General features: G+C 37.7%; 1 protein-coding gene across 1 annotated transcript; it reads right to left on the bottom strand.

The window, feature by feature from the left end:
* Positions 1 to 3,058: 3,058 nt before the first annotated feature.
* Positions 3,059 to 3,702, bottom strand: LOC145039798 (cysteine proteinase inhibitor 1-like). The gene is made up of 2 exons (XM_078987807.1): positions 3,370 to 3,702; positions 3,059 to 3,115 (listed from the first exon to the last, which is right to left on the bottom strand). Exons 1-2 carry the CDS (start codon positions 3,700 to 3,702, stop codon positions 3,059 to 3,061), a joined length of 390 nt encoding a protein of 129 aa, XP_078843933.1.
* Positions 3,703 to 26,625: the final 22,923 nt, after the last annotated feature.

Below are 26,625 nucleotides of genomic sequence, written 5' to 3'. Positions count from 1 at the left end.
CGTCATGACGTGAGGATGGTGATCCTCTTCTATTTTGGACTTATTGGGTCACGACTTGACCATTAGAGGTCACGACGTGACCAATGAATCATGGAATTCACCAAGTTTGGCTCAAGGGCATTTTGGGAAATTGATACTAATTTAGATTGGGAAATGTTTTGATCACTAGGAGTTGAGTAGTGTCGATTGTTAGAGCAGAGATTCATTCAAACTATGTTCGGATCGAGTGGTGAGTTTCCCTCATTGTACTTATGAGTCGAAAGCACCAAGGCCGGCCCATTGGATTGACATCCTGGTTTATTGTATGTTGTTATGCTGTAATGATCTGTTAGATCTGTATCCTAGTATATATGATGTATTTATGTTGTAGTGATCTGTTAGATCTGTATCCTGGTATATAGGATGTTGCTATGTTGCAATGCTCTGTTAGATATGTATCCTGACATATAGAATGTTTTTATTTTTTAGTGATCTGTTAGATTTGTATCCTGGTATATAGGATGTTGTTATGTTGTAGTGAGCTAGTAGATCTATATGACTACCTGTATCTACTAGCTATTGATTGTTATGGTATACATTGATATGTGATGGTTTACTGGGTTGAGGCGGACCAGCTGAGACTGAAGGCCAAGACATCCAGGGTGGTTCGAATACATTGAAGGCCTGCGAGGCGAACTACTCAGGTCGAAGGCCTAGAGAACGATCAAGATAGGCTGAAGGCCCGGTGAGGCGGTCCAAACATGTTGAAGGCTTTGTATGCATGTTGTTGCTTGTTATGTTTATGTGGTGGTACTTTTGGGGAACTCATTAAGTTTTGGCTTATAGTTTTAGGTACTTCTAAGGACTGCAGCAAGGCGAATGCGTGACTGTACACATCCTTGGTTTTATGTTGTTGGATCTTGGGATACTCTGATTTTGAATAATATTTTTTGGCAACATTGGTTATGTAAACACTTTTTAAGTAAATGAGTTGTTTTTGAAAAGTTTAAAGTTGTGATTTTCGAGATGTTACAAAAAATCATAACCTTTTCATACGAACTCTTTTTTCGACGTTTTTTTTATATCCACGTGTTCGTCTTGGCGACTATTACAACTTTCATGTTGATCAATTTATCACACACACACACACACACATATATATATATATATATATATATATACACACACACACACACATACACACACATATTTCTTGGGATACAAAGACAAGTTGAATATTGGCTTGTTGGTAAAAGAACTGGTTTATAAAACTAAAAGTCTAAAGTTCAAAACTATTTACTTACTTGAAATGCCCCATTTAGTTATTGAAACAAAAATTATATCCTTTATATTAATTTTTTTTAATATGCTGGCCTATGTTTGTCAAGAGAAAGTAATAAAAGTCGTTTTAACGTATGATAGCAAAACTCATGGAACGGACCAAAAGAAAGATGAAAAAGTTTTTTATTGTTATACTTCAACTTGCATGAACTAATACATATATCTTGTTCTAAGTTTTTCAATAATTCTTTTTATACATATTATTATACTCTTTAGTTAAATTTTTTTAATTTTATATTACTGTATTTGTTTATATCAATGGCTTTAGTTTCAAAATCGACATTCAAGTACAAGACTTTACCGGTGTGGTATCACTTATGTTATTTGATCGTGACACAAAGAAACTTCTGGAAAAAATGCACAAGAGTTGCTTTAAGAGTTTAATAAGGTTATCGATGTTAACTTCATTTATATAAAACTAATTTTTTACCTTTTGTTTATCTATTTTTATAACCATTTTTAAATTTTTTTTTTTTATGAGTGTAATATGGAGATTTATCCATTTGCTTTAAATGTACTTTTCAACAAAAATTTGGTGACCAAATTCAAATTTCACATTATAATTTGAAGAACAAAGTTGATGGTTATGTAATCTCAAACTTCACTGTTGATAATACAATCATTTTTGAATTGGAAAAAAAATTAACATCGAACAGAAAACATTCTTTTACGAAGAATACTACAAACATCTCTAAATATTTTTAAAAGAGAACCCTTAGTTCACCAATAAAGCAATCAGGACCCTTAATTGCATTTCAATCCTATATTTTCCACCATTAGATTTGAATGCTGACATCATATTTTTCAAATAAAATTCAAACACACTTACATTTAATTATAGAATCTTTAATAATTATAAAATCTTTAAATTCAATAATTACATTATCAATTATAACATATCATTCTATTTATATACGAGATATTAGTTTATCTAATTAATATTGTTCCTAATTTAACTCCCGTATTTATAGCTTCTGGTTTTAAAATTCAAACCGTTTAGTTTTTATTTAATTGTTTTTTTTTTTAAACTCATTAAATAAACATATCAATAATTTGGTCATTAACCTAAAAAATATAATCTAATCCTATTAAATTAGCAAAATATTTAAGAGTAAAAAAAATCAATATTATTTATAATTTATCTTCCGGTATATCCCACGTAAAATAAATCAATGCGAGATAATGGTTTTGAATTTAAAACTCATTAATTAAGCAAGTCAGTTAAATTGAAATTTTGATTCAATATAAATGATATCATTTTTTTTCCATATGAATAACCGAAAATCTCAAAGATAATATCTTAGGATCCCATTTTTTTGGAAGATAATGATTTCCTTATTGAAAAACAACATATATATACGATTACATTGAAGTTGTTCTTCTTACGATTTTGGATTGAATCGTATGATTTACAGTGTTCTTCTTCAACAGTTTTATTCTATAATTCTTTTTTTAGGTTTTCTTTACCCTGTTCTTCTTCTTCTTATACAATTTCTTGTAGTTACGTTGTTCTTATTCATGTTCTCCTTCTTCTTCTTCCACCTATTAATATAATATATATGTAATTTATGTTCACCGCGTTTCAACGCGGGTGATAATCTAGTTATAAAACGAAACATAAAAATCGATATTACTCGAGTTAAATGCTCAAAAATAAAAGCTTTTATATTCTTCCACATTTTCATGGATTTCATAATAAACATTTGTAATTCATTTGTCAACAAGCGAGACTCATTTATCATTCGATGTAACAGACGAGAATCAATGTCACATCACCATATTTTTCTTTCAAACGCTAAAAAAAAAAAAAAAAAAAAAAAAAAAAAGCGACACTAAATTTTCATTAAGAGTTTATATCAAAAAATTTCCATAACAATTAATGATATAGCTAACGATAAAAAGATAAACTAAACTACTATGAAATCGAACAACATTTGTATCCTCCACTACTACATATAATTAAATATATATCTTAAGGTTGTTGATTAAAGGATTCTGCGAAACATTGTTGCATGGTTAAAGGGTTGTAAAAGAAATGAGTTTCCTAACTTTTTGCAATGTTTGTTCGTAAACATAAGCCTCGCAGTTCTTTATTGAGTTATCATCTTTGACTTCAATCGTTAACCTCCAATTCATGCCACCTACAATCTGAGTATCACCTTTGACTACACTTTGAAACTTCAACGTGCTATTCGTATCTTTGTTGTGTTGATCAACTGCAAACTGACCCACCTCTATCACCGCAGGATCATCTGGGCTTGCGATCTCTAGCCAGTTGCCCACTGTCTTTTGGCCATTTTCAGCAAAACAAATACCAATACAGAAGGTCAAGAGAAGAGGAATGACGATGAGAAAGAAAGATGTGTAATGACTATAAGCCATTTTTTCTAAGGAGGGGAAGGTTTGATGCTATTCTTGATTTGCTATGCGTAGATTGAGATGTTGGTTGTGGTATTTATAATCTGAAACGATTACTTGAACAACAAATGCTCAACTAAATATTTTAAATGCCACATTAATATGTAATAAAGAAGTCAAAGTCAACGATTTTGTTCATGGAAACAAGTCACCGTTACCAACTCCGATATGGAAAAGAAGGCTTTAATTACATGTATTTATGTCCAGGTTGGTTTTAGCTCAATATTTGACTTTCGTGTCAAAAGTTGAAATCGACCGAATGATCAATAAATGATGGGGTTGGTTTAACTTTATATTTGTTTTTCTATAAAAAAAAGTTAAAACTATATATTTTTTTCAAAAATAAATGAATAAAACTTGCTTTCCCTTGAGTTTTCTCGATGATCAAGATGTTCAACAAATATTTTTTCTTAGCATGATACCGATATATGACTATAGGTGGATGGGTTCCAAAAATAATATGTGAGCAATACAGGTTTAGACTTTAGACTATGGGATTATAATTTCTGGACCCAAACATTAGGTTTGATTGTATATATGTGTGGGTGGTTATCATCTTAAACCATAAAATCGGTCGAGCTTATAAATATATTATTAAATAGTCATTATAATTATATATTTTATTAATTATCCATAATATCAAAAAAAAAAAAAAAACATTATCAATTATAAACTTACCTTTTCTGTCATGTTATTAATAGTATTTTTCATCAAATTGTTACGGTGAATTCTCAACCACGGCCAAAGAACGACAAGACTAACAGCATAACACAAGCAATAATGTCATTTAAGTAATTTAACTTAAATGGATTGGAAAATAAAGAAAAGTAGAAACCTAGCCATATTTGTTAACGACTTATTAAGTTTTAGCCATAAATTAAACAAATGCAGAAAATAGTCATCAAAAGATGATGCATAACAATGGCGATTTCGTCCCTCGCCTACGATTTAATTTAAGGGCTATGATTTCGGCTTAGTTTTTGCCCAAAAAGTCAATAGTATAAAAAGCAAAAATCCTAGATAAGAAAAAGCTCAAAATCGCAAATGTCACATAGCCATGGAGATTTTCTATGTTCTCACCTGCTATTTTTTATTATTTTTTCCTTTTATATATTTGACATTTTGACTCCAAGTTATGACATTTTCTCTATGATTTATGATATTTTGGTTATATCGTTTTGACTATAATTTATAAAATATATGAGAAATAACACAAATGTCCTACGAACTTTCTAGAGTTGGTCATTGTAGTTCCTAAACGATTTTCGTGGCTTTATGAGGGAACAATGTCGTTTTTGTCGGGTCGATTACATCCTTTTAGGCAAAGTGAAAGGGTCACCCGGTTACTCATTTGCCATATTGACATTTGTTGACCAATTTTCTCACATTTTCTTTGATTTTTCCTCTATCCTTTGACCCACATCTCTCTCTCTCTCTCTCTCTCTCTCTCTCTCTCTCTCTCTCTCTCTCTCTCTCTCTCTCTCTCTCTCTCTCTCTCTCTCTCTCTCTCTCTCTCTCTCTCTCTCTCGCGTGCGCGCGCATCACTTCCCTTCTACATGTGGGTTTTAAGAATCATATGTGGCTATTAGTTTTAATCCACAAACAAGTAAGAAAAATGAAAGAATATCCGGTGTTGCAAGGAGGATCTCGTAACTGATACATCCTTGTGTTGTTGAAACGTTCACGAAGAGATCGTTGGAGGAAGCTTAATAAACAAAGTCATTTAGAGTATGTGTTTTCAATTGATCCTTCGAATTTCTCGAAGTATTTGATCCAACTACAACAGAATCTAATTGATTAGTCGATGAAAAAATGTTGTTTGTATACGGAATACGGGTCGTACGATTTGCAAGTACAGAATAAATACATAAACGTAGTTCAGAACCGGAATCACAAAATCCATCTGCTACTAATCACAATGTCATGTTTGCCAAATATAGCAACCATATCCTGTAGGATGTTATATTGACTTCCAATAACCTCGACCATTTTTTCACTTTCATCTACAACCACTAAAAAGAGGTCCATTTTTACTTCCATCTACAGATGCTAAAAAGAGAAATAGTATTATAAGTCTTTACTCTCCACTTGATTCACTAAATGTGCATTGTGGTAAGTTCAGGTTATATTGCCAAGTGGGGTGTTAATGGATGGTGGGCCTAGAAATCATTATTGCTCATTTCTCCTGGATGTGGTACTTTCGGGTTTGGCGTGGGAGGAATCCAGGAAAAATCTATAACACCCATCAAAATCAAGTCAATTTAAAACTTTTTCAACCATTCAAAACCATTAAGTTATTACAAAGTGTTTTCAAAACCGTTTAAACATTAGAGTATCCCATAAATCCATATCATAAAAATGCGAGGAGGTGCACGATCATACCTTCGCCTTCCCGCGGTCATCTGAAGTACCAGAAACAAAATCCAAACTGTAAGTCCGAAGCTTAGTGAGTTCCCCCAAAATACCCATAAACACAATAATATACATATAATCACAAACAACATACTATGGGTCCAATCAACCATCGGGTTGGAATACCCCAGACCCTCAACCATTGGGTTGGAATGCCAACATACTATGGGTCCAGTCATCATCGGGATGGAATTTCCTCGGCCCACAACCATCTAGTTGGAATGCCCACATACTATCAGTCCAATCATCATCGGGATGGAATACTCACGACCCACAACCATCGGGTTGGAATGCCCAAATCTATTGGCCCTCGCACAAAGCAGATAACCCTCAACCACTGATATAACATGTGCACATATATCAGATAATCACATAACAATCTACAGACAAACAAACCGATCTAACATATCATAACAGCATAATAACATCCTATCTACCAGGATACCAATCTAATAGATTATAATAGCATAATAACATCCTATCTACCAGGATACCGATGTAACAGATCATAATAACATAATAACAACCTGTTTACCAGGATACCAATCTAGCAGATCATAATAGCATAATAACATCCTATCTACTAGGATACTAATCTAACATATCATAATAACATAATAACATCCTATCTAGTTGGATATCGATCTAACAGATCATAATAGCATAATAATGTAACGCCCGTAGATCCAGGCTAGACAATTTAGAGGCAATAAGTGTCGAAAACGACTTTTCAACAAATGACTATTTAGAATAAATAATCTTAACCAAGTTGTATAATATATCTCAAGGGTTCCGTACATATAAAGAACGCCAAAATCCGATTTATAACGAAGAAGTTATGACCCGTCGAAGTTTTACGGCAAAACCGGCACAACACCGGGAATCATAAAAAGTGAATTTACGATAAAATACTTTCTAGCCTTAGCGATCTAAACGAAATTCTTAGTATATGTTAAACCAAGAGTGTGCATAAAAAGAACGTCCAAATCTGACTTTTTATGAGGAAGTTATGATTTTTCTAAGATTTAGCATAACAGTAAACAACCTAGAAATTCGAATTTTAGATCCGTCGACTTTTAGCCAAAATAATCTAAACGAGAAATTAAGATATCATTAATAGGAGTTAAACGATAAAAATACAGTCAAAAATAGAGCTCATATGCAAAAGATATGGATGAAGCTTAGTCTCTACTCTTCAAGCGCGGCGAATTCGATACAGTTTTGTAAATCTGAGATAGAATGAGAATTAGCGGACGGGATCTAAATGAAAGTTGTAGTACTCGTAAGTACCAACGTGTTGATATAAATAACGTCGAGAATAAAGCTTGTATGTTAAAGATATGGATGAAACTTAGTATCTACTCTTCAAGCGCGACGAATTCGAATACAATTTTGTAAATCTGAGATACAATGAGAATTAGCCGACAGGGTCTAAATGAAAGTTTTAGTACTCGTAAATACCAATGTGTGGATATAAATAACATAGAAAACGGAGCTCGTATGCGGAAGATACGGACAAATCTTAGGGGCTACTCTACGATAAAATCCCTATAAATAAAGGATGAATCCTTCATACTTTCTTCACATCATAAGCCTCTCGTTCTCTCTCTACTTTCTCTCTCTAAGCCCCCTAACCTACCCTAAGCCTAGGTAAACCCTAGCACCCGAAGGAAGCTACGAGGCTCCTTGAGTCCTAAGAAAAAGGGTCTTTTGGTTCGGAAACGTTGCTCCAAGCGAAGCCCGATTTTCGAGAAAACCCGCTGTAAGTGAGCTACGCCTACGATATTTTTATTATAGCTTTTAATTAATTATAGTAACGTTATTAGGACCTTATGGTAATTATTTGGGCTATTATTATAGGTTATATAAGTGTTGTTGTAATATCTTTTTAACCACTCGCGGTACGGGGAATCTGGTTTGGCGGGCCGCTTGGGTTTGCTGGATTCAAAAGTGATATATGCCAAAATAATCATGCCCTCCTGTGTTTCATGTCTGACCCCTGTCTATACATAGTGGGTGAAGAGTATTGTTTAGCACTTATATAATAGTAATAATAGCTAGACTATTAATTAGTCTCGGTAAAACGTTAGACTAAACTCTAGTGGTAATGGTACTAGGTTTTGTCGAAGGAAATTCTTTTAAAGTAAACGAAGTGTTGTCCAAGAACTGCGTCACCACCTTATTAGGTGAGTGCATAGTTACTTTCATCTTACACATAGATATGAAGTATTTAATATAAATTACGTGTTGTGAGTGCATAATTACTTTCATCTTACACATAGATATGAAGTATTTAATATAAATTAAGTGTTGTGAGTGCATAGTTACTTTCATCTTACACATAGATACGAAGTATTTTATATAAATTACATGTTATGTGTGCATATTATCTGAATACTTGCTATCTATGTTGGATGAACGATTTTATACATGCTTTAAATGAATTAAACTGTATATGTATTTTATATCTACAAAATAGGTTAGGTAAAACATGGGTAGATGAAATATGAGTCGGATGATGAGATGAGATGCGATATAGACCATGAGATAAGGGTGAGAGATGAACAATGAGAGAAGCCTTTACCCAAATGATGGACCTGTCATCTAGCATAGTATGGATGACAACCACGGACTATTCTAGACAGTACAGTGGAACACTAGCAGGCTCGCAACCTGTAGGTGTTGTGAACGATGTGTTCACCCAGCGTACTCTAAACCTTGCCGACTATGCAAACTTAGTGCCTAAACCTTGGTGATCATGCAGACTTGATGCCTAAACCCTGGTGACTATGCCAACTTACTACCTAAACCCTGGTGACTATGCAAACTTAGTGCCTGTTGTATAAACCCTAGCGACTATGTAGACTTAGTGCCTAAACCCGATGATGATGGACTTCGTGCCAATTCCTTAGGATAATCCTTAGGAATAAATGAAAGAGGAATAGCTGATTTTTATGGTAGATCCTTAAGAGTAAAGAAGATAATGGGGATGGGTAATTGGGTTGATTAATTGTTTGAAGATTAAACATAATAATAATATTATTGTGGGTTGAAAAACCTACGTACTCAACAAGTTTCCCAACCTGATCCACTCAGTTTATTTATATCATAGGTGTTGATATGAAGTCACATTACACTGAGAGATTAAGGAGATATAAATCACTAGTGATAATGAACGTAAATCCTGTTTATGCTTATGTTTCTGTATTAACGATGGCATCCCAAATGTTTTAAAATGAATAAAAATACTTTTCTTCGGAAATGACTTGATAACGTATTTATCATGTTTTACTGGGAACAAACTCTGCAACATTTTTATTAAAAAATGTACTCTGATTTTTATAAAGCATAAAAAAATTGATCTTTTTTGGCCGTGAAAATGGGGATATCACAAATAACATCCTATCTACCAGGATACTGATCTAACAGATCATACGATACTCAAGCATATAACATATGAGGATAGCAATCCAAAAAGGGTTGACCTTGGTGCCTTCAACCCTTGAGTATAGTGAGGAAAACTCACCTCACAAATGTCGAACTGTAGTGATAAGATCAAACTCTCGAATCACAGCCACGAACTCATTCACCTATATTCACCATAGGACCACTTCCATAAATTCCCATTTTACTAAAATAACCCCAGAAGTTAAACTGGTCAACCCTTGGTCAAAGTCAAAGTCAATGGTCAAGGTCAACAGTCCACATTGACCCACCCCGTCGCGTGCAGCTCATTGACTCGTCGAGTCCTTCCAGAACTCGAGAAATCGTGAAAACCCTAGTTGACTCGTCGTGTTTCTAGACAACTCATCGAGTCCATGCGTGTCCAAATGTCAGGAAAACCCTAACTGACTCATTGAGTCGTCTCACTGACTCGTCGAGTCCATGCAGAAACCCACAACAGTCAATCTTCATCTGACTCATCGAGTTGACCATCCAACTCGTCGAGTCCCTTCAGTCTATTTCTCATTCAGACGTTTTTAAGCTACCTTAAAGCTCCAAATTGCATATCTAACCTCATAGGGCATGGTTTCCACGTAAAGTTGCAAACTTTACGTGTATACATGGTCCTAAATGCCAAAACCAAGCTAAGGGAAATGTTTAACCCAATGAGAAGAGCCAAAGCTTGCTAAATCCGATAACCTTATGACTATATGGACTTAGAGGAGTCCAGATCTGAAGTTACAACTTCAGATCATGACCAATACCCGAAATGATTCACAAATATGCTAAAATGGCCCAAAACCTATGTATGAATAGATATAGCTAAAGATAAGTCAAGGTAACGACTTGTTACCTTCAAAATGATTCCAAGATAAAGTAGAGTCATATCCATAAGCTTCACTTTGCTCCAAGCTCCTTATACTTCAAGCATTTTTTCAAAAAATCCACCTTCCAAGCTTCTTAACACACAAGAATGGAGAGTAGGCGAGATTAGCATTTTTCTGAGCTCAAGGGGGTGGTAAAGGAGGCTGAGGGAGGCTAGTTACCCTTTAAATAGGGTGCAAAACCCTGGAAATCAGGGTTTCATTTTCCAGCTCCTACTTATCGAGTTAGAGTCCTCCAACTCGTCGAGTAGACCTCATAAAGTCACGCGGCCTGAATCGTTTCTACACGATGAGTTAGGGCATCCAACTCATCGGGTAGGTCTAAGAACATGACTATAAACTTTGAATTCTTATACATAGGAGTCAGGATGTTACAATTCTCCCCCACTTGAACTAGACTTCATCCTCGAAGTCTACTGCAGTAAATAACTAGGGGTAATGCTCTGACTCCCATGTCCATTCGGATCCCCTCTGGTGCTGCCACTATACCTTTACCAAAGGTACTTCCTTGTTCTGTAGAACCTTTACCTTCCTCTCAAGAACAGTCGTTGTCCTCTCCACGTAAGTCAGGCGCTTATTGACCTCAATATCATCTAACGACACTACTGCCTCCTCATCCAGTATGCAATTTCGCAACTGTGACACATGGAAAGTGTTGTGGACCTGACTAAGTTCCTTCAGGAGATCCAGTCTATACGTCACCTTGCCAACCCTGGCAATCATACTGAATGGCCCAATGTATCGGGGACCCAAGTTCGCCCTCTTCCTGAAGCGAATAACACCCTTCCAGGGTGAGACCATCTGTAAAACCATGTCTCTTACCTGGAACTCCAGCTCAGATAGGCGCCTATCGGCATAACTCTTCTGCCGATTCTGAGCGGTATGCGGCTATTTTCTGATCTTTTGAATCCTCTCGGTAGTCTGCAGAACTACCCCTATAAAGGATCTCACAATCGTAGTCCTTGACTACATCCAGCCACCTGCGATGTCTCATGCTTAGGTTTGGCTGATCCACGAGGTGTCTCAAACTCTTGTGGTCCATGTATATGGTACAACGGACCCCATAGAGATAATGTCTCCAAAACTTAAGAGCGAATACCACCGCTCCCAACTCTAGATCATGAGTAGGGTATCTCGTCTCGTGCAACTTCAGCTGCCGAGACACAATCTATCACCCGTCCTCTATGCATGAGGACCGCTCCCAATCTCATGATGGATGCATCACAAAACACTACAAAATCTTTAACTCCCTCTCAGAGAGTCAAGAATGGAGTCTCGCATAGTCACTGTCTGAGGGTCTTAAATACCCCCTGTTGTTAAGGGCCCCACCAGAAATCCACCCCCTTCCTTGTTAGACGAGTGAGGGGTACTGCAATCTTGGAGAAATCACATATGAATCTCAGGTAGCACCCAACCAATCTCAAGAAGCTCCTGATATCCGAGGGAGACTTCAGAACCTCCCATTGCATAACCACCTCAATTTTGGCCGAATCGACCAAAATCCCCTCCTGGTTAACGAGATGTCCAAGGAACTGAACCTCTCATAACCAAAACTTACACTTCGAGAAATTGGCATAAACCTGTTCTCGTCTCAAAACTCCCAATAGCTCCTATAGATGCTACTCATGCTGATCTCAGGTCTTGGAGTACACCAAGATATCGTCTATGAACACAATGACCGAGCAATCGAGCATCGGCCTGCAGACCTGTAACACTAGTCAAAACAGGTCAATAACAATCACATGCGATTATACCAAATATGTAATGTGATGTTAAACTAGTAATGTGATAAACTTACTATGTAGTTCATGATAAAATCTAATACAAATATGAACTTTCGTACATACTTTATAGTATAAATCAAAGTATGCATCCATACGATTCCAAAAATATAGAGAACATCTAAATCTGACTTTGCGTGAAGAAGTTATGATAAATACTAACGTTATAGATCCTTATGACATGAGGATTTTAAAATAGACTTAGAATTAGCTCTTGAAATCTAAAAGAAAGTTATAGTACTTGGAATTACCTACGCGTCGATATAAAGAACGTCAAAAACGGAGTTCGTATGCAAAAGTTATGAACGTAAATAGTTATATTTACCAGGATATAGTTGTTCTAAAATTATATTTTGAATATATACAACTATTATCAACTTCTTAGTATGTTATTATACTAATGTAGAACTTGAGTTATACTTAAGATTCTATATATATATATATATATATATATATATATATATATATATATATATATATGTATATATATATATATATATATATATATATATGTATGTATATTGTGTGCGATTTAGTTCCAGAGTTATACTCGGAAGTTCTATATGTTAATTGATATGTATGTTGTTATTATTGGTTTTATGTCAAGATAAAACTAGGAACATTATATGTTGTTATTATTGGTTTTATGCCAAGATAACACTAGGAACGTTATATGTTGTTATTGTTGGTTTTATGTCAGGATAAAACCTGGTTTTACTTCAACTTATAGTTGTTATATTGCCTAAATGTTATGAAATTAGGAGTAATGTTTAAAAGCATAGTCTAGTAAATTAGGGTTTTAGACATGAAAATTCTTTTGTTGTTAGAACTATAGAACGCCGTCAAAGTCTACATAAGCTACTGTATTCATCATCTAAGATTGGGGATCTTAGTGAAAGTCCTCTGACCTGTATTTTTTAATCCCATGTGAGCGTGACAACCCCACCATGGTTGTTAGCCACAACCAATATTTGGCGGGTGACAAACTTGCCTAATTTACTACCTTCCAACGTCGATGAAGCATATGGAAACTACCTCAAGGTGTGATCCTTGTACTACCACAATGTGTGATCCTTGTACTACCGCAAGGTGTGATCCTTGTACTACTGCAAGGTATGATCCTTGTACTATCGCAAGGTGTGATCCTCGTACTACCACAAGGTGTGATCCTTGTAATAATATACAGTCGTAGCTACAGACTCATGGTAGCATAACTTTAGAAGCATTATACTTTGTTGATATACAAGTATGAATGTTAAGTATAAGTTTCCCAGAGACTTATACTTTAAGTATGAGAATCTAGTAGGTATATTACTTGTATATTAAGTAGACCACTATACCTATTCTACTTACTCGCATAGAATTGAAATAGATTTATACGTAGCAGTTTTACTCGTATAGAATTGAAATAAGATTTATACGTAGCAACTTAGATTGTATGGAAGTACGAACATTTATATTTATAATATATAAGACTTACATGTATATACTTATTTGGTAAGTAAACCATTATACCTAGGATATATATACTAAATGCTTGAGAGTCAAAATGATACTTTTAAAACTATACTTTTTGAACTTGTGAAAAAGTGTTATTTTTATATGGAGTCAAAACTTGTGAACTCACAAACTTTATGTTGACGTATTTTTAAAATGCATGTGTTTTTAGGAAGTTGATAATTATGATACAAGAAATGATGTTACACTGCCCGGTGTTTCCGCCGATAGCTAGGGCGTGACAAGACCCGATTCATCAGGTCCATAAATACTGCCGACGCATTGGTAAACCTAAATGGTATCACCACGAACTCGTAATGTCCATAACGAGTCTGGAACGCGGTCTCTCCATGTCCTACTCTCTAACCCTGACCTGAATGTACCTAAACCTCAGGTCTATCTTGGAGAACCAAGACGCCCCCTGCAACTGATCGATTAGATCATCTATCCTCGAGAGTAGATAACGGTTCTTCACCGTTAACTTTTTCAACTCCCGATAGTAAATGCAAATCTGGTGTGAACCATCCTTCTTCCTAACTAAGAGAACCGGCGCTCCCCACGGGGAACTGCTCGGACAAATAAACTGCTTGTCCAACAGTTCCTGCAGCTGTGATGACAGCTCATGCATCTCTGGTAGTGCCAACCGATACGACGCCTTAGCGATAGGGGCCGCACCTGGCACTAGGTCGATCCTAAACTCGACCTGCCTCTCTAGAGGCACTCTGGGCAACTCCTCCGGGAATACGTCAGCAAACTCCCTGATTACTAGAACCTCTGAAACTAAAATCTGATCCCTGACCCGTGTATGATGTATCCACAATGTAAGCTAAATAACCCGCACACCCGTGCTAAATGTACTGCTGAGCCCTGGCAGCTGAACAAACCCTGATCCCAATCTGGTGCCCTCGTCATAAACAATCAGTTCTCCCCCACTTGGGGTTCGAACTACCACTCGCTGAACCTCACAGTCGATTATGGCACTGAAGCAACTAAGCTAGTCCATACCCATGATCACACACACATCCCCCATGGGAATCAGAATCAAATCTATTGGGAAAGATTCCCTGAAGATCTCCAACATTTAACATCGATAGATTGAAGAAGGATAAACTACGTGTTCGTTGGCGATAGAGACTCTCAACGGACACTCTAGATCTCATACTGGCAAACTGAACTCCCTACTAAATTTCTGAGAGACAAACAACCGACTCGCCCCCGATTCGAATAACACCAAAGCAGGTAAGGAGTTCGCTAAGAATGTACCTAACATGGTACAACACATATAAGCATAAAAAAATATAATCAGTAAGGTACGGGATAGATACATATTAGCAACCACGTCTGGTGCTGCCATGGCCTTCTCTGCCATAAGCTGGAAGGTGTGTCCCTGAGCCCTCAGGGGCGCTTCTCTACCCTGACTCCCATCAGTAATCCTCAGTGTAATCGGTGTGGGAGCTTGCGCCAACGGCTAGTAGGTTATATTGGGCCTTCATATGGCCCACCTTCTCACAATGGTAACAAAGTCTGACTTCGGAAGCTGGAGTCTACTGCCTGCAATCCCTGGCAAGATGACCCTACTTGCTACACTTGTGGCACCCGCTCCCCGATCGACAAACCCCCAAACTAGCCTTCCCGCACTTCCCACAAGTATGGCTCGACTGACCTCCAGACCTAGTATCAGCGGTCTTGGACCGCTTCGGCGCCGACTGTGACTCCGTCGGGGCCTGACTCTGCTCCCATAACTGTAACTCAATCTCCAGTTCATGCCACCTAGCGGCCTCCTGTAACTCCAGCAGTGTATCACACCACTGGGTAGCAACAAACTGACAGATATCAGTCTTGATCATGCTCAGATAACGTGTCATCCGAGCCTTCTTATAACCAAACTCTAGGCAAAACATCACCCTCTCAGTGAACATGCGGGTGATCTCTGTCACCGACTTTGTACCCTATCTCAGATCCTAAAACTCATGTGACAGCTACTCGCGCTCGACCAGTGGAATGTAGCGAGCGCGGAACATCTCCCTGAACTGCTCCCAAGTAACCGCAACTCTCTAATCATCTGAATACGACCCAATAATCAACCTTCACCAGTCCTTTGCCCTGGACCTCAATAAGTTTAGGGCACATCTGACCTTCTGGTCAGCAGGACACAACGTGAAGAAACATCCCTCCACATCAGACAACCACCTCATGGCTATGATCGGATCCTGAGCCCCATCAAAATTCTGGGGCTTCGTGTTATCGAAGTCCCGGTACTGAAAAGCATGAATAGCTCCTCCCTCTATCGCTGTTACAGATGTTGTAGCTGTTGCAGCAGCCGTCTCAGCAAGGGTTGTATGTATCTTATCAAAATACTCCATCATGGTGGTCTTAATAGACTCGAACATATCCGGAATCTGATCCCAGACAATCTCGACCACCTCATCGTGGATGCTCTCCCTGAAACGATCATCTATCAATTCTGGCCTATCCTGGCCGATTGTCTCGGGTGCTGTCGGGGCACCCTGACTACCATGTCCTGATCCCATTCCAGATCCAATCACAAAACGCCTCGTAACCACCATACTAAAAATACATCAGGAAGATATTAGATAATCCGCATAAATAATAGGTAATCAACTCCCAACTAAACCGTAGGGGTTGTGACTTCCTTGCTATGCGTATGGGTCCTGTGCTTTCAGTAGTATGGGTCCATACTACCTTCCACACCTACCCATATTTGTCTCAAGTATCATCACAACACCATAAAAATATACATATGTATAGATCACGCTTAATCCTCACTCCTAGAGGAAGGCTAATTATCTCATAACTAGCCTACTAACCCCACACAACTCAGCCATCCATGAAACTTCCACCAACCCTGCAGTACTAGTGTATGCTACCCATACATAACGCTGGACCCTATAGACATTCGAATACTCGGTCCTACTCTAAGCCCACAACCATACAAGGAACATGAAATAAATCTAAACCATATATTCTCAGGCTATAAGATCTTAATTATGTACACTGAAAAACTACAGTAATGATGTCAATTTCATATAACAAAAACCCTAGGCTATCAAGCATCATATAACCAGGCAATTCTATCATGCAATTCCTGAAGATCCCTAGCCTAGTACTAGCATGTTGTTCTAACATATCTCAATATCAAATAACTGCATGGTATTTTGGGGTCTACTTACTGGCTCCGGCTGATCGTACACTCTATATCCTCCTTTAATTATTTTGAAAACCATTTTGAAAATCCTTTCCTTAGTTTTAGACTGGATTCACACGAGTGTTCCTCCAGTTCACTCAAACTAAGGCTCTAATACCAACTTGTAACACCCATAAACATCAAGCAAATTTAAAACTTTTTCAACCATTCAAAACCATTAAGTTATTACAAAGTGTGTTCAACACAGTTTAAACCTCATATTATCCCAGAAATCCAGATCATAAAAATGCGAGGAGGTGCACGATCACGCATTCGCCTTCCCACGGTCATCTGAAGTACCTGAAACAAAATCCAAATTGTAAGCCCGAAGCTTAGTGACTTCCCCCAAAACACCCATACACACAACAATATACATATAATCACATACAACATACTATGGGTCCAATCAACCATCGGGTTGGAATACCCCAGGCCCTCAACCATCGAGTTGGAATGCCAACATATTATGGGTCCAATTATCCTCGGGATGGAATACCCTCGGCCTACAACCATTGGGTTGTAATGCCCACATATTGTGAGTCCAATCATCCTCGGATGGATTACTCACGGCCCATAACCATTGAGTTAGAATGCCCATATCTATTGGCCCTCGCACAAAGCAGATAAGCCTCAACCACTAATCTAATATGTACACATATATTAGATAATCACATAACAGTCTATAGACAGACAAACCGATCTAACATATCATAACAACATAATAACATTGTCACACCCCCAAACCAGAACGGCGAAAACGTTCGAGGGCGGAGGACGTCATGTACAGTATCATATCAATGCATAATAGTAAACAAACAACACATTATCCATTGTATTAATAGTATAATTTAATACAAGTGTGTTCTGTGTATAGTTAAAAGGCACCAAAATATGAATCAAAATAAAAAAAGAGTCTTGAACATGCTCCATCTTCTCAAAACCTGGTCCAGTGTACCTGTCAACTGGTGACCTGAATATACAAGTTAGTTTGAAAGAGTAGATCAACATTTGAGCTGGTAGGTTCATAAGTATTTTAGTGTCAATGTTTGTGTAAGTTTGATGAAAGTGTTTGTAAATGTTTGATGTAAATGTTTGTATCTCCTAGGAAATTGCATATTTTCTACTTATAAAGAAATATGGTCTTCTACCAAGACCTGACTGTTATGTATGTTTGTTTATTTGTAAAAGCGAGTGTTTTTCCCAAGTATGACTATCATTACCAAAATATAGTTTACATTTCCGTTTATGTGAGAATATCACAATGTGAATGCAATGAGAAATATAAAGATGTACTGTAGTATTGTATATAGTAACTATCGTTGTACTAACTACCTTAAACCAATTGTTTAATTAAGGTAAAATGTGATATGATTATAACCATACTTGATTGACTAGTAAAACACGACGATCAAAGACGTCGAAATGGTATGACATTCGTCACCCGTAGACTTGCAGGTCCCACTGTAGCTAGCAGCAAGGTGTAGGATGGTCAATCCCGTATTGATCTATACAAAAATTCACGCTCTCCCTCCAGGACACTCTGGTTACAAAATGTAACGTCCGCAGATCCGGGCTAGTCAATTTAGAGGCAATAGGGGTCGAAAAAAACTATTCGAAAAAAGATTATTTAGAATGAATAATCTTAACCAAGTTGTCGAATATGTCACAAGGTTTCCGTACATATAAAGAACGCCGAAATCCGAGTTAGAACGAAGAAGTTACGACCCGTCGAAGTTTTGCGACGGAACCGGGACGGCACCGGGAAGCGTAAATAGTGAATTTATGATGGTGGACTCTTTAGCCTTAGTGATCTAAACTAAAGTTGTAGAATATGTTAAACCGAGAAAATCCATAAAAAAGAACACCCAAATCCGACTTCGTATGAAGAAGTTATGATTTTTCTAAGATTCGGCTTAGTAGTGCACGACCCGAAACTCGAATTTTAGTTCGAGCAGTTTTTGGCTTACACAACCTAAATGAGAGTTGAAGATCTCGTTAATAGGAACTTAACATTAAAAAGACAGACGAAAACAGAGTCCGTATGAAGGAGTTATGAATTCTTCACGATCATTTAACAGTCTAAACGCCTCCTACTGTTAAATTTGAGATCAACCAAGAATTAGCCAACGGAGTCTAAATGAAAGTTGTAGATCTTGTTTTTAACTACGCGTGGATATAAAGAACTTCGAAAACGGAGTTTGTATGCAAAAGTTATGAATTTTTGAAAATCGGTTGATTTCCACCCTGTGTGCGATGCCACGTGTCAGCACCCGGCTGCGCCTGGATGTAGCCAGCCTGGCTCACGACGTGAATATTAAAAATTTATGACATGAATCTTCCTTCAGCTCCTATAAATAAGTGTTGAGGCCTCCATTCATTCCTCACACCTCCCAAAAGTTCCCTCTCTCTCTAGAACTTCTCTCTAGCCCCGAAACCCCCCGAAAATCCTAGGGAACCTCCCTAGCACAAAGCGGAAGCCCCAGAGCACCCGAAATCTCCGAGAAGAAGAGCCTTTCGGCTCAGGAATGCTGCTCTAGCGGTGCCCGGTTTTGAGAAAAACCTGTTGTATTGTCCAAGGGAAATTGTTTTAACAGTAACGAAGTGCTATCCGAGTAACGAGTCATCACCTTATCAAGTGAGTGCATAGCTACTTTCATCTTACACATAGTTATGAAGTATTTTATATAAAACGTTCTATGTGTGCATATTATCTGAGTACTTACTGTCTATGCTGGATGAACGATTTTATACATGTTTTAAATGATTTAAACTGTATACGTATTTTATATCTACGATAATGTTGGCGTAAAACATGGGTAGATGTAATAGATGGAATATGAGTTTGATGATGAGTTGAGAGGTGTTATAGACCACGAGGTGAGGGTGAGAGGTGGACGATGTGAGAAGCCTTTTCCCAAACGATAGCCATGTCATTCAGCAGAGTATGGATGACAACCATGGACTATTCTAGATAGTCCAGTGGAACACTAGCAGGCTCACAACCTGTAAGTGTTGTGAACGATGTGTTCACCCAGTGTAATCTAAACCTTGGTGATCATGCAGACTTGATGCCTAAACCCTGGTGATCATGCAGACTTGATACCTAAACCTTGGTGATCATGCAGACTTGATGCCTAACCCCTGGCGACTATGCAGACTTAGTGCCCATTGTCTAAACTGTAGCAACGATGGACTTCATGCCAATTCCTAAGGATGATCCTTAGGAATGAATGAACGAGGAATAGCTGATTCTTATGGTAGATCCTTAAGACTAAAGATGATAATGGGGATGGGTAATTCGGTTGTTTGTTTAATTGTTTAAACATAATAATTATATTATTGTGGGTTGAAAACCCTATGTATTCACCAGGTTTCCCAACCTGACCCACTCAGTTTATTTAAATCACAGGTGTTGATATGATGTCACATTACACTGAGAGATTAAAGAGATGTAGATCACTAGTGTAAATAAATGTAAGTTTCGTTTATGCTTATGTTTCTGTATTGACAATGACATCCCAAACGTTTTAAAAATGAATAAAATACGTTTCTTTGAAAATGTTTTGATAACGTATTTATCGTGTTTTTCTGGGAACAAATTCTGCAACATTTTTATGAAAAGAAGTACTCTGATTTTTACAAAGCATAAACAAAATCGGTATTTTCTGGCCGTGATTTTGGGGATGTCACACAAAACGTGACACAACAATATATTTCCATGCCATGAAGTAGTGGCTCACATTAATGTTATAGTGTTCTTGTATTTGTATAGTATGTTCTCTCTGTCCTAGTGTATAGTATGTTCCTCCCTGTTTCTCTTTATAGTATGTTTGAACTGAATCATGTATGAACTAACTCTTGTATGACTCATGTATGATCATGTTTGTACACCTTTGCTACCCAAAGGTATTGAACTGACGAAAGAACTTTTATATCTACATACATATAGATAATATATATCTAAGATTCAAACGACACTTGGACAAACAACCGATACCCTAAATCCACAACCAAACAAGGAACAGGAAATAAAGCGAGTTATCAGTCCTAAGCCCTTTCAACCTTATTTATATAACTAGATCTATATAGGCATGATTTTGACAATATATAATTTTAAAAGAGTTTGATAACAAGTTTAGCATATAAAAGGATTTTAACCATTTGAATGGTTATTGATGACTTGATGTCAGTTTATAAAATGTTTTGAAATAGGTTATTTGATAACACAGTTTTGAAGTATAAGAAATCCACTTGTTTGATAATTATTGATCACATGTGATTGATACAACAACTATAATATATTTTACTTGTATCCCCCCCTCCTATAAGAACAATTAAAATCATTTAAAATATAAGTTTAGGGGTATCAAATCACTTGGTAAGAGTGGTGCTTTGATGAGAAACCAGGTTGTACGCGGGCAACACTTCGACTGGAAAGAATGTTTTCTCAGGAATTTTGGGGCGTTGGGACTTGCATTGTGTGTTAGGGGTGTTATCGGGGCTTCGGGATGGTTTAGAGTAGCTTGGGAGGTGTTTTAGGGTGAAAGAAAGAAGTAAAGAAGCAACCATAAACGGGCTGCCTCGCATCTTATTTATAGTAGATGGACTGATCCTCGAACGGGGGGCATTCCTGCGAAGAACGTTGGGCGTTCCGGAGTCCAATGCAGCGTGTTCAGTCAGGCATGATGCTCCATCGGATACCGAGCTTCGGACACAATGGATGATGCAACTAGGGGTGTGACGTGGTCAATCTGAGGCTCTGCATTGCGAACATGGGGCATTCCCTTCATAGCAGCCTTGAAATCTGTGCCCAAATCGTTAAAAATTCATAACTTTCACTTACGAGCTCCATTTTGACGTTTATTATATCCACGCGTAGATGAGAATGTACTCTACAACTTTCTCTTACACTCTGTCGGCTAATTTTGAGTTTATTTTTAATATTATATTTTTAACAGGCTGGGACAGGAAAAGTCTGTTAAAAATTCATAACTCCTTCATCCGACGTCCGATTTCATCTGTATTTTTATCGTTGCACTACTATTGTCGAGATATTCAAATCTCATTTAGGTTGTGTTGGCTAAAAATCATTCGATCTTTATTTCGAGTTTTTCGCTGTCTACTGATATTCTGAAACTTAGACAAATCATAACTTCCTCATACGAAGTCAGACTTAGACGTTCTTTTTATGTTTGTTTATGGCTTAACATAATATACGACTTCCGTTTAGATACCTCAGGCTAAAAAGTATTTTATTGAAATTTCGCTTTTTACGCTTAAAAGTGTTTTACCGGTTTTGTTGCGAATCTTTGATTGGTCATAACTTCTTCATTATAACTCGGATTTTTGTGTCCTTTATGTTTTTGAAAACCTTGTTACGATATCTATTACTCAATACATTCCAATTGAGATTTTTGAACATTTCATTTTTGACGCTATTCTTATTATTTCAAAAATAGGTTACAATAGTTGACTTTAGATCGTTACATTGACTTGAAAAATATCGGGTTGTTACAAACATCCTATCTACCAGGATACCGATCTAAGAGATCATAATAGCATAATTATATCCTATTTACCAGGATACCGATCTAACAAATCATAATAGCATAATAATGTACTATCTACCAAGATACCGATCTAACAGATCATAATAACATAATAACATCCTATCTACCAGGATACCGATCTAACATATCATAATAGCATAATAACATCCTAATTACCAGGATACCGATCTAACACATCATATGATACTCAACATATAACAAATCAGGATAGCAATCCACAAAGGGTCAGCCTTGGTGACTTCGACCCTTGAGTACAGTGAGGAAAACTCACCTCACGAATGTCGAACTGTAGTGATAAGATCAAACTCTCGAATCACATCCATGAACTCTACCACCTATATTCACCATAGGGCCACTTTCGTAAATTCCCAATTTACTAAAATACCCCTAGAAATCAAACTGGTCAACCCTTGGTCAAAGTCAAAGTCAACGGTCAAGGTCAACAGTCCATGTTGACCCAACTCGTCGAGTGCAGCTCACTGACTCGTCGATTCCTTCCAGAACTTGATAAATCATGAAATACCTAGTTAACTCGCCGAGTTTCCAGACAACCCGTCGAGTACATGTGTGTCCAAATGCTGGGAAAAACCTAACTGACTTGTCGAGTCATCTCACTAACTCGCTGAGTCCATGCAGAAACCCACAATAATCAATCTTCACCCGACTCATCAAGTTGATGATGTAACTCGTCTCAGACGTTTTTAAGGTACCCCAAAGCTCCACATTGCATATTTAACCTCCTAGGGCATGGTTTCCATATAAAGTTGCAAACTTTACATACATGCATGGTCGTAAATTCCAAAACCAAGCTAGGGGAAAGGTTTAACCCAAAGAGAAGGGTCAAAGCTATCTAAATCTGATAACTTTATGACTATAGGGACTTAGAAGAGTCCAGATCGGGAATTACAACTTTAGATCATGACAATACCCGAAATGATTCACAAATATACTAAAAATGGCCTAAACCTATGTATGAATAGATCTAGCTAAAGATAACTCAAGGTAACGACTTGGTGCCTTCAAAATGATACCAAGATGAAGTAAAGTTAGATCCACAAGCTTCTCTTTGCTCCAAGCTCCTTAGACTTCAACCTTACTTCACAAAATCCAGCTTCCAAGCTTCTTAACACACAAGAATGGAGAGTAGGCAAGATTAGGGTTTTTATGAGCTCAAGGGGAACGGTAAGGGAGAGTGAGGGAGGCTAGTAACCCTTTAAACAGGGTGAAAAACCCTGGAAATTAGGGTTTCATTTTCCAGCTCCTACTCATCGAGTTGGGTCCTCTAACTTGTCGAGTAGACCTCATAAAGTCATACGGTCTGAATTGTTTCTACATGACGAGTTGGGGCACCCAACTCGTCGAGTAGGTCTAAGAACATGACTATAAACTTTAAATTTGTATACATGGGAGTTGGGATATTACAAATGTCTCAATTCGATGGTTTAGATAAAGGGAAAAATAAGGGTTGTGGGGAGTATCAAGAAGTATATATGGGAAGTATGCATATTTCTGTTGGTTCGCAAGCTATCATTGAGATTTTGTTTTCAAGTTGGTAATTGGTCGGGATTTTGCAAGTCATAAAGACCCTTATTTTAGTATCAAGTGGTTACCCAGGTGGGGGTAGACCTGATCCGATAAGGAGTTGGTAGTATCGTAGAAAATTTTGGGTCTGATCATCGTTGGTCATCAAGATAGTGAGTGGTAATAGCATGCCAAGGGTCGAGGTATTAGGGTTTGATTCATCATATGGTTTTTGTGCTGGGTGAAGGTTGGGTTCGATGCATTTTCGAGGATCAACTTGGTGTGTATCCGGTAGTATCCTCAGTCGGGGACTAGGGGTAGCTTTCAATAAATTCTCATCGGTTTTAAAGCCGATTCTTTGAAAAGATTTTGAGTGGCATTTTTTTTGGGGGGGGGGGGTGGGCTTTTGGTGGAAACTCGCGTTGGGAATCACAAGTGTATCCGTGCAAGGTTTGTATTTTGGGAGACTATGAAGTAAGTGGAGAATTATTTGTTTTGAGGTGTGAATCACGAGTTCCAGGCGCAAGGCGTAATGTCATCATGATGGTGTAATCGAAGGTTGTTTTGGTTATAATGTTCCTTTCTTCCAGGTTCTGGGAACCTGGTGGCTGGACCAGGTGTGAGACTGGTGGTCTTAGTGGCAGTTGTGAAAATCTTTGTATCCAAGTTGAATGAAGGGTTGCGATGAATCAGAAGATTTTGGGTGAAATGAAAGGGTAGGTCCTTGGACCTCAAGCTATGAATTTAGAGCCAAGTTATGTATATATTGGCATTCCAATCTATGGTATTCCACCGAGAGGATGATATAACCCTATGATCGATTGGACCTGATGTGTTTGGTATTCCAACCCGAGGGTTGATTGGGCCAAACATGTGCATGATACTTTACTCTATCCTAAGGATAATTGGACCCGTCATAGGCATGTCTAGTATTCCAGCCTGAGGTTGATTGGGCCAGGTATGAGTGTTTGTGCTTGTTAGCTGCTTGTTATATGTATGTTGGTTCAGGAGCTAAAAGAAGCATTTTCCTATCAACACTAAAAGGGTTCATTTCTAAGTTTGTCTCCTATTGTTCATTATATCCCTGGAAATTTGGTCATTTAAATAAGCTTTCTCTTGAAAGAATATCTAATCTCTTTTTCTAGTAAAGAATTTTTTGCAGCAGCATATGAACTATGATTCTATTTATGGTGGGAACTTCAAGTTGTTAGGGTTGAGTAGTCAGTTTAGGGAATAACGGGAATGAAACCAGCGATGGTTAGTATGGGCGGGCTGTCCGGGAGTTAGACCAAATTTGAAATTCCAAATTGCATATTTTCAAGTGAAGTAGGTTTGGTTTGTTGTGTGGGATTATGGATTCGTTTTCTCCGAGGTGGAAAATTTTTGCTGAGTCTGGTCGCCTTGTGAGGGTTTTGGTATTCAAGGTTGTAGGTGTGTCCCTTAGGATGTCAGGCATGATGGGGATGGTAAGGAATGATTTCGAGGATGAAATCAAATTTAAGCAGGGGAGAGTTGTAACACCTCAGTTTTTAAGTAATTTTAAATCCATCCCTTGATTTTTATTTATGTCACTGTTGGTTCTTAGAATTGAATGAAGTGGCCATGGGAAGCCTTAGTGGCAAAGAAGTAACTTATAGAGGATGAGTGGTACGATGGGCGTACATGTGAGTATGCTAAGTGTACTAGGGCACGCCTAGTACGTTGGGCGTACACATATGTACGCAGGACGTACGTATGTCCGGATGAAACCCTAACCTTTAGGGTTTTGGGAGTATTTAAGCATTCTTATGGGTCATTTTGACCCACTCTTTCAGCCTCCAAGTCCCTTATCCATTTTGAGTGAACCCTAACCACTCATTGTGAGCATCTTGAGCTTGTAGTGTGGTTTTGTGTGCAAAAAGCAGAGGTTAATGCATCAAAGGGGTCAATGAAGGAAACAAGCTTGTAGATCTACGATCATCATCTTCTTGGGAAACTTCAGGAGGTATAAGCTTCTACATTTATGCTTGGATTGTTTAGTTCCTACTTGGTTTCTTTTTAATGTACTTTTTGTCCCAAAATTCCTAATTTCGTGCATGCTTTGTTTTGGATGTATTGAGCTGTCCTTTCAGACCTTAGGATGGGTCCTAAGGCATAAAATGAAGTTCTAATGGTTAGAAGTGTCCCATGTATTTGGTAGAAAGGTCTTAATGGATAAAGACCTTGTATTAAGAGCTTTTAGACGTCTAAAGTCATAAAGTTTGAGACTTTATGACTCTAATGTGCCTTTGGACCATGGATCTGAAGTTTGGGCTTAAGTGCTTAAATCATTAAGCACTTATCTTGGTTTTGGTCTTTGTGAGGGTACGCCCCGCATAAGTTGTTTTACGCCCCATATACGGAGTCAACCACCCCGATAGTGGTCAATTCGAGGCAAAGTACTCCCAACGTACCGAAGGAGTACACCCCGCGTACGTCCTCTATTTGGATTTTGGACTTGGGCTTTGTGTATTGGGCCATCTGTTGGGCTTTGATACTTGGGCCCTAATGGACTAACTTGATAAGTTTTTTTGGGCTAATTAGAGGATGACCTT

The sequence above is a fragment of the Lactuca saligna genome, chromosome 4 (genome assembly GCF_052625555.1).
Source record: "Lactuca saligna cultivar CGN05327 chromosome 4, ASM5262555v1, whole genome shotgun sequence".
Taxonomy (NCBI): domain Eukaryota; kingdom Viridiplantae; phylum Streptophyta; class Magnoliopsida; order Asterales; family Asteraceae; genus Lactuca; species Lactuca saligna.
The sequence above is the reverse complement of the archived record's forward strand: the minus strand, read 5'-3'. Positions and strand labels throughout refer to the sequence as shown.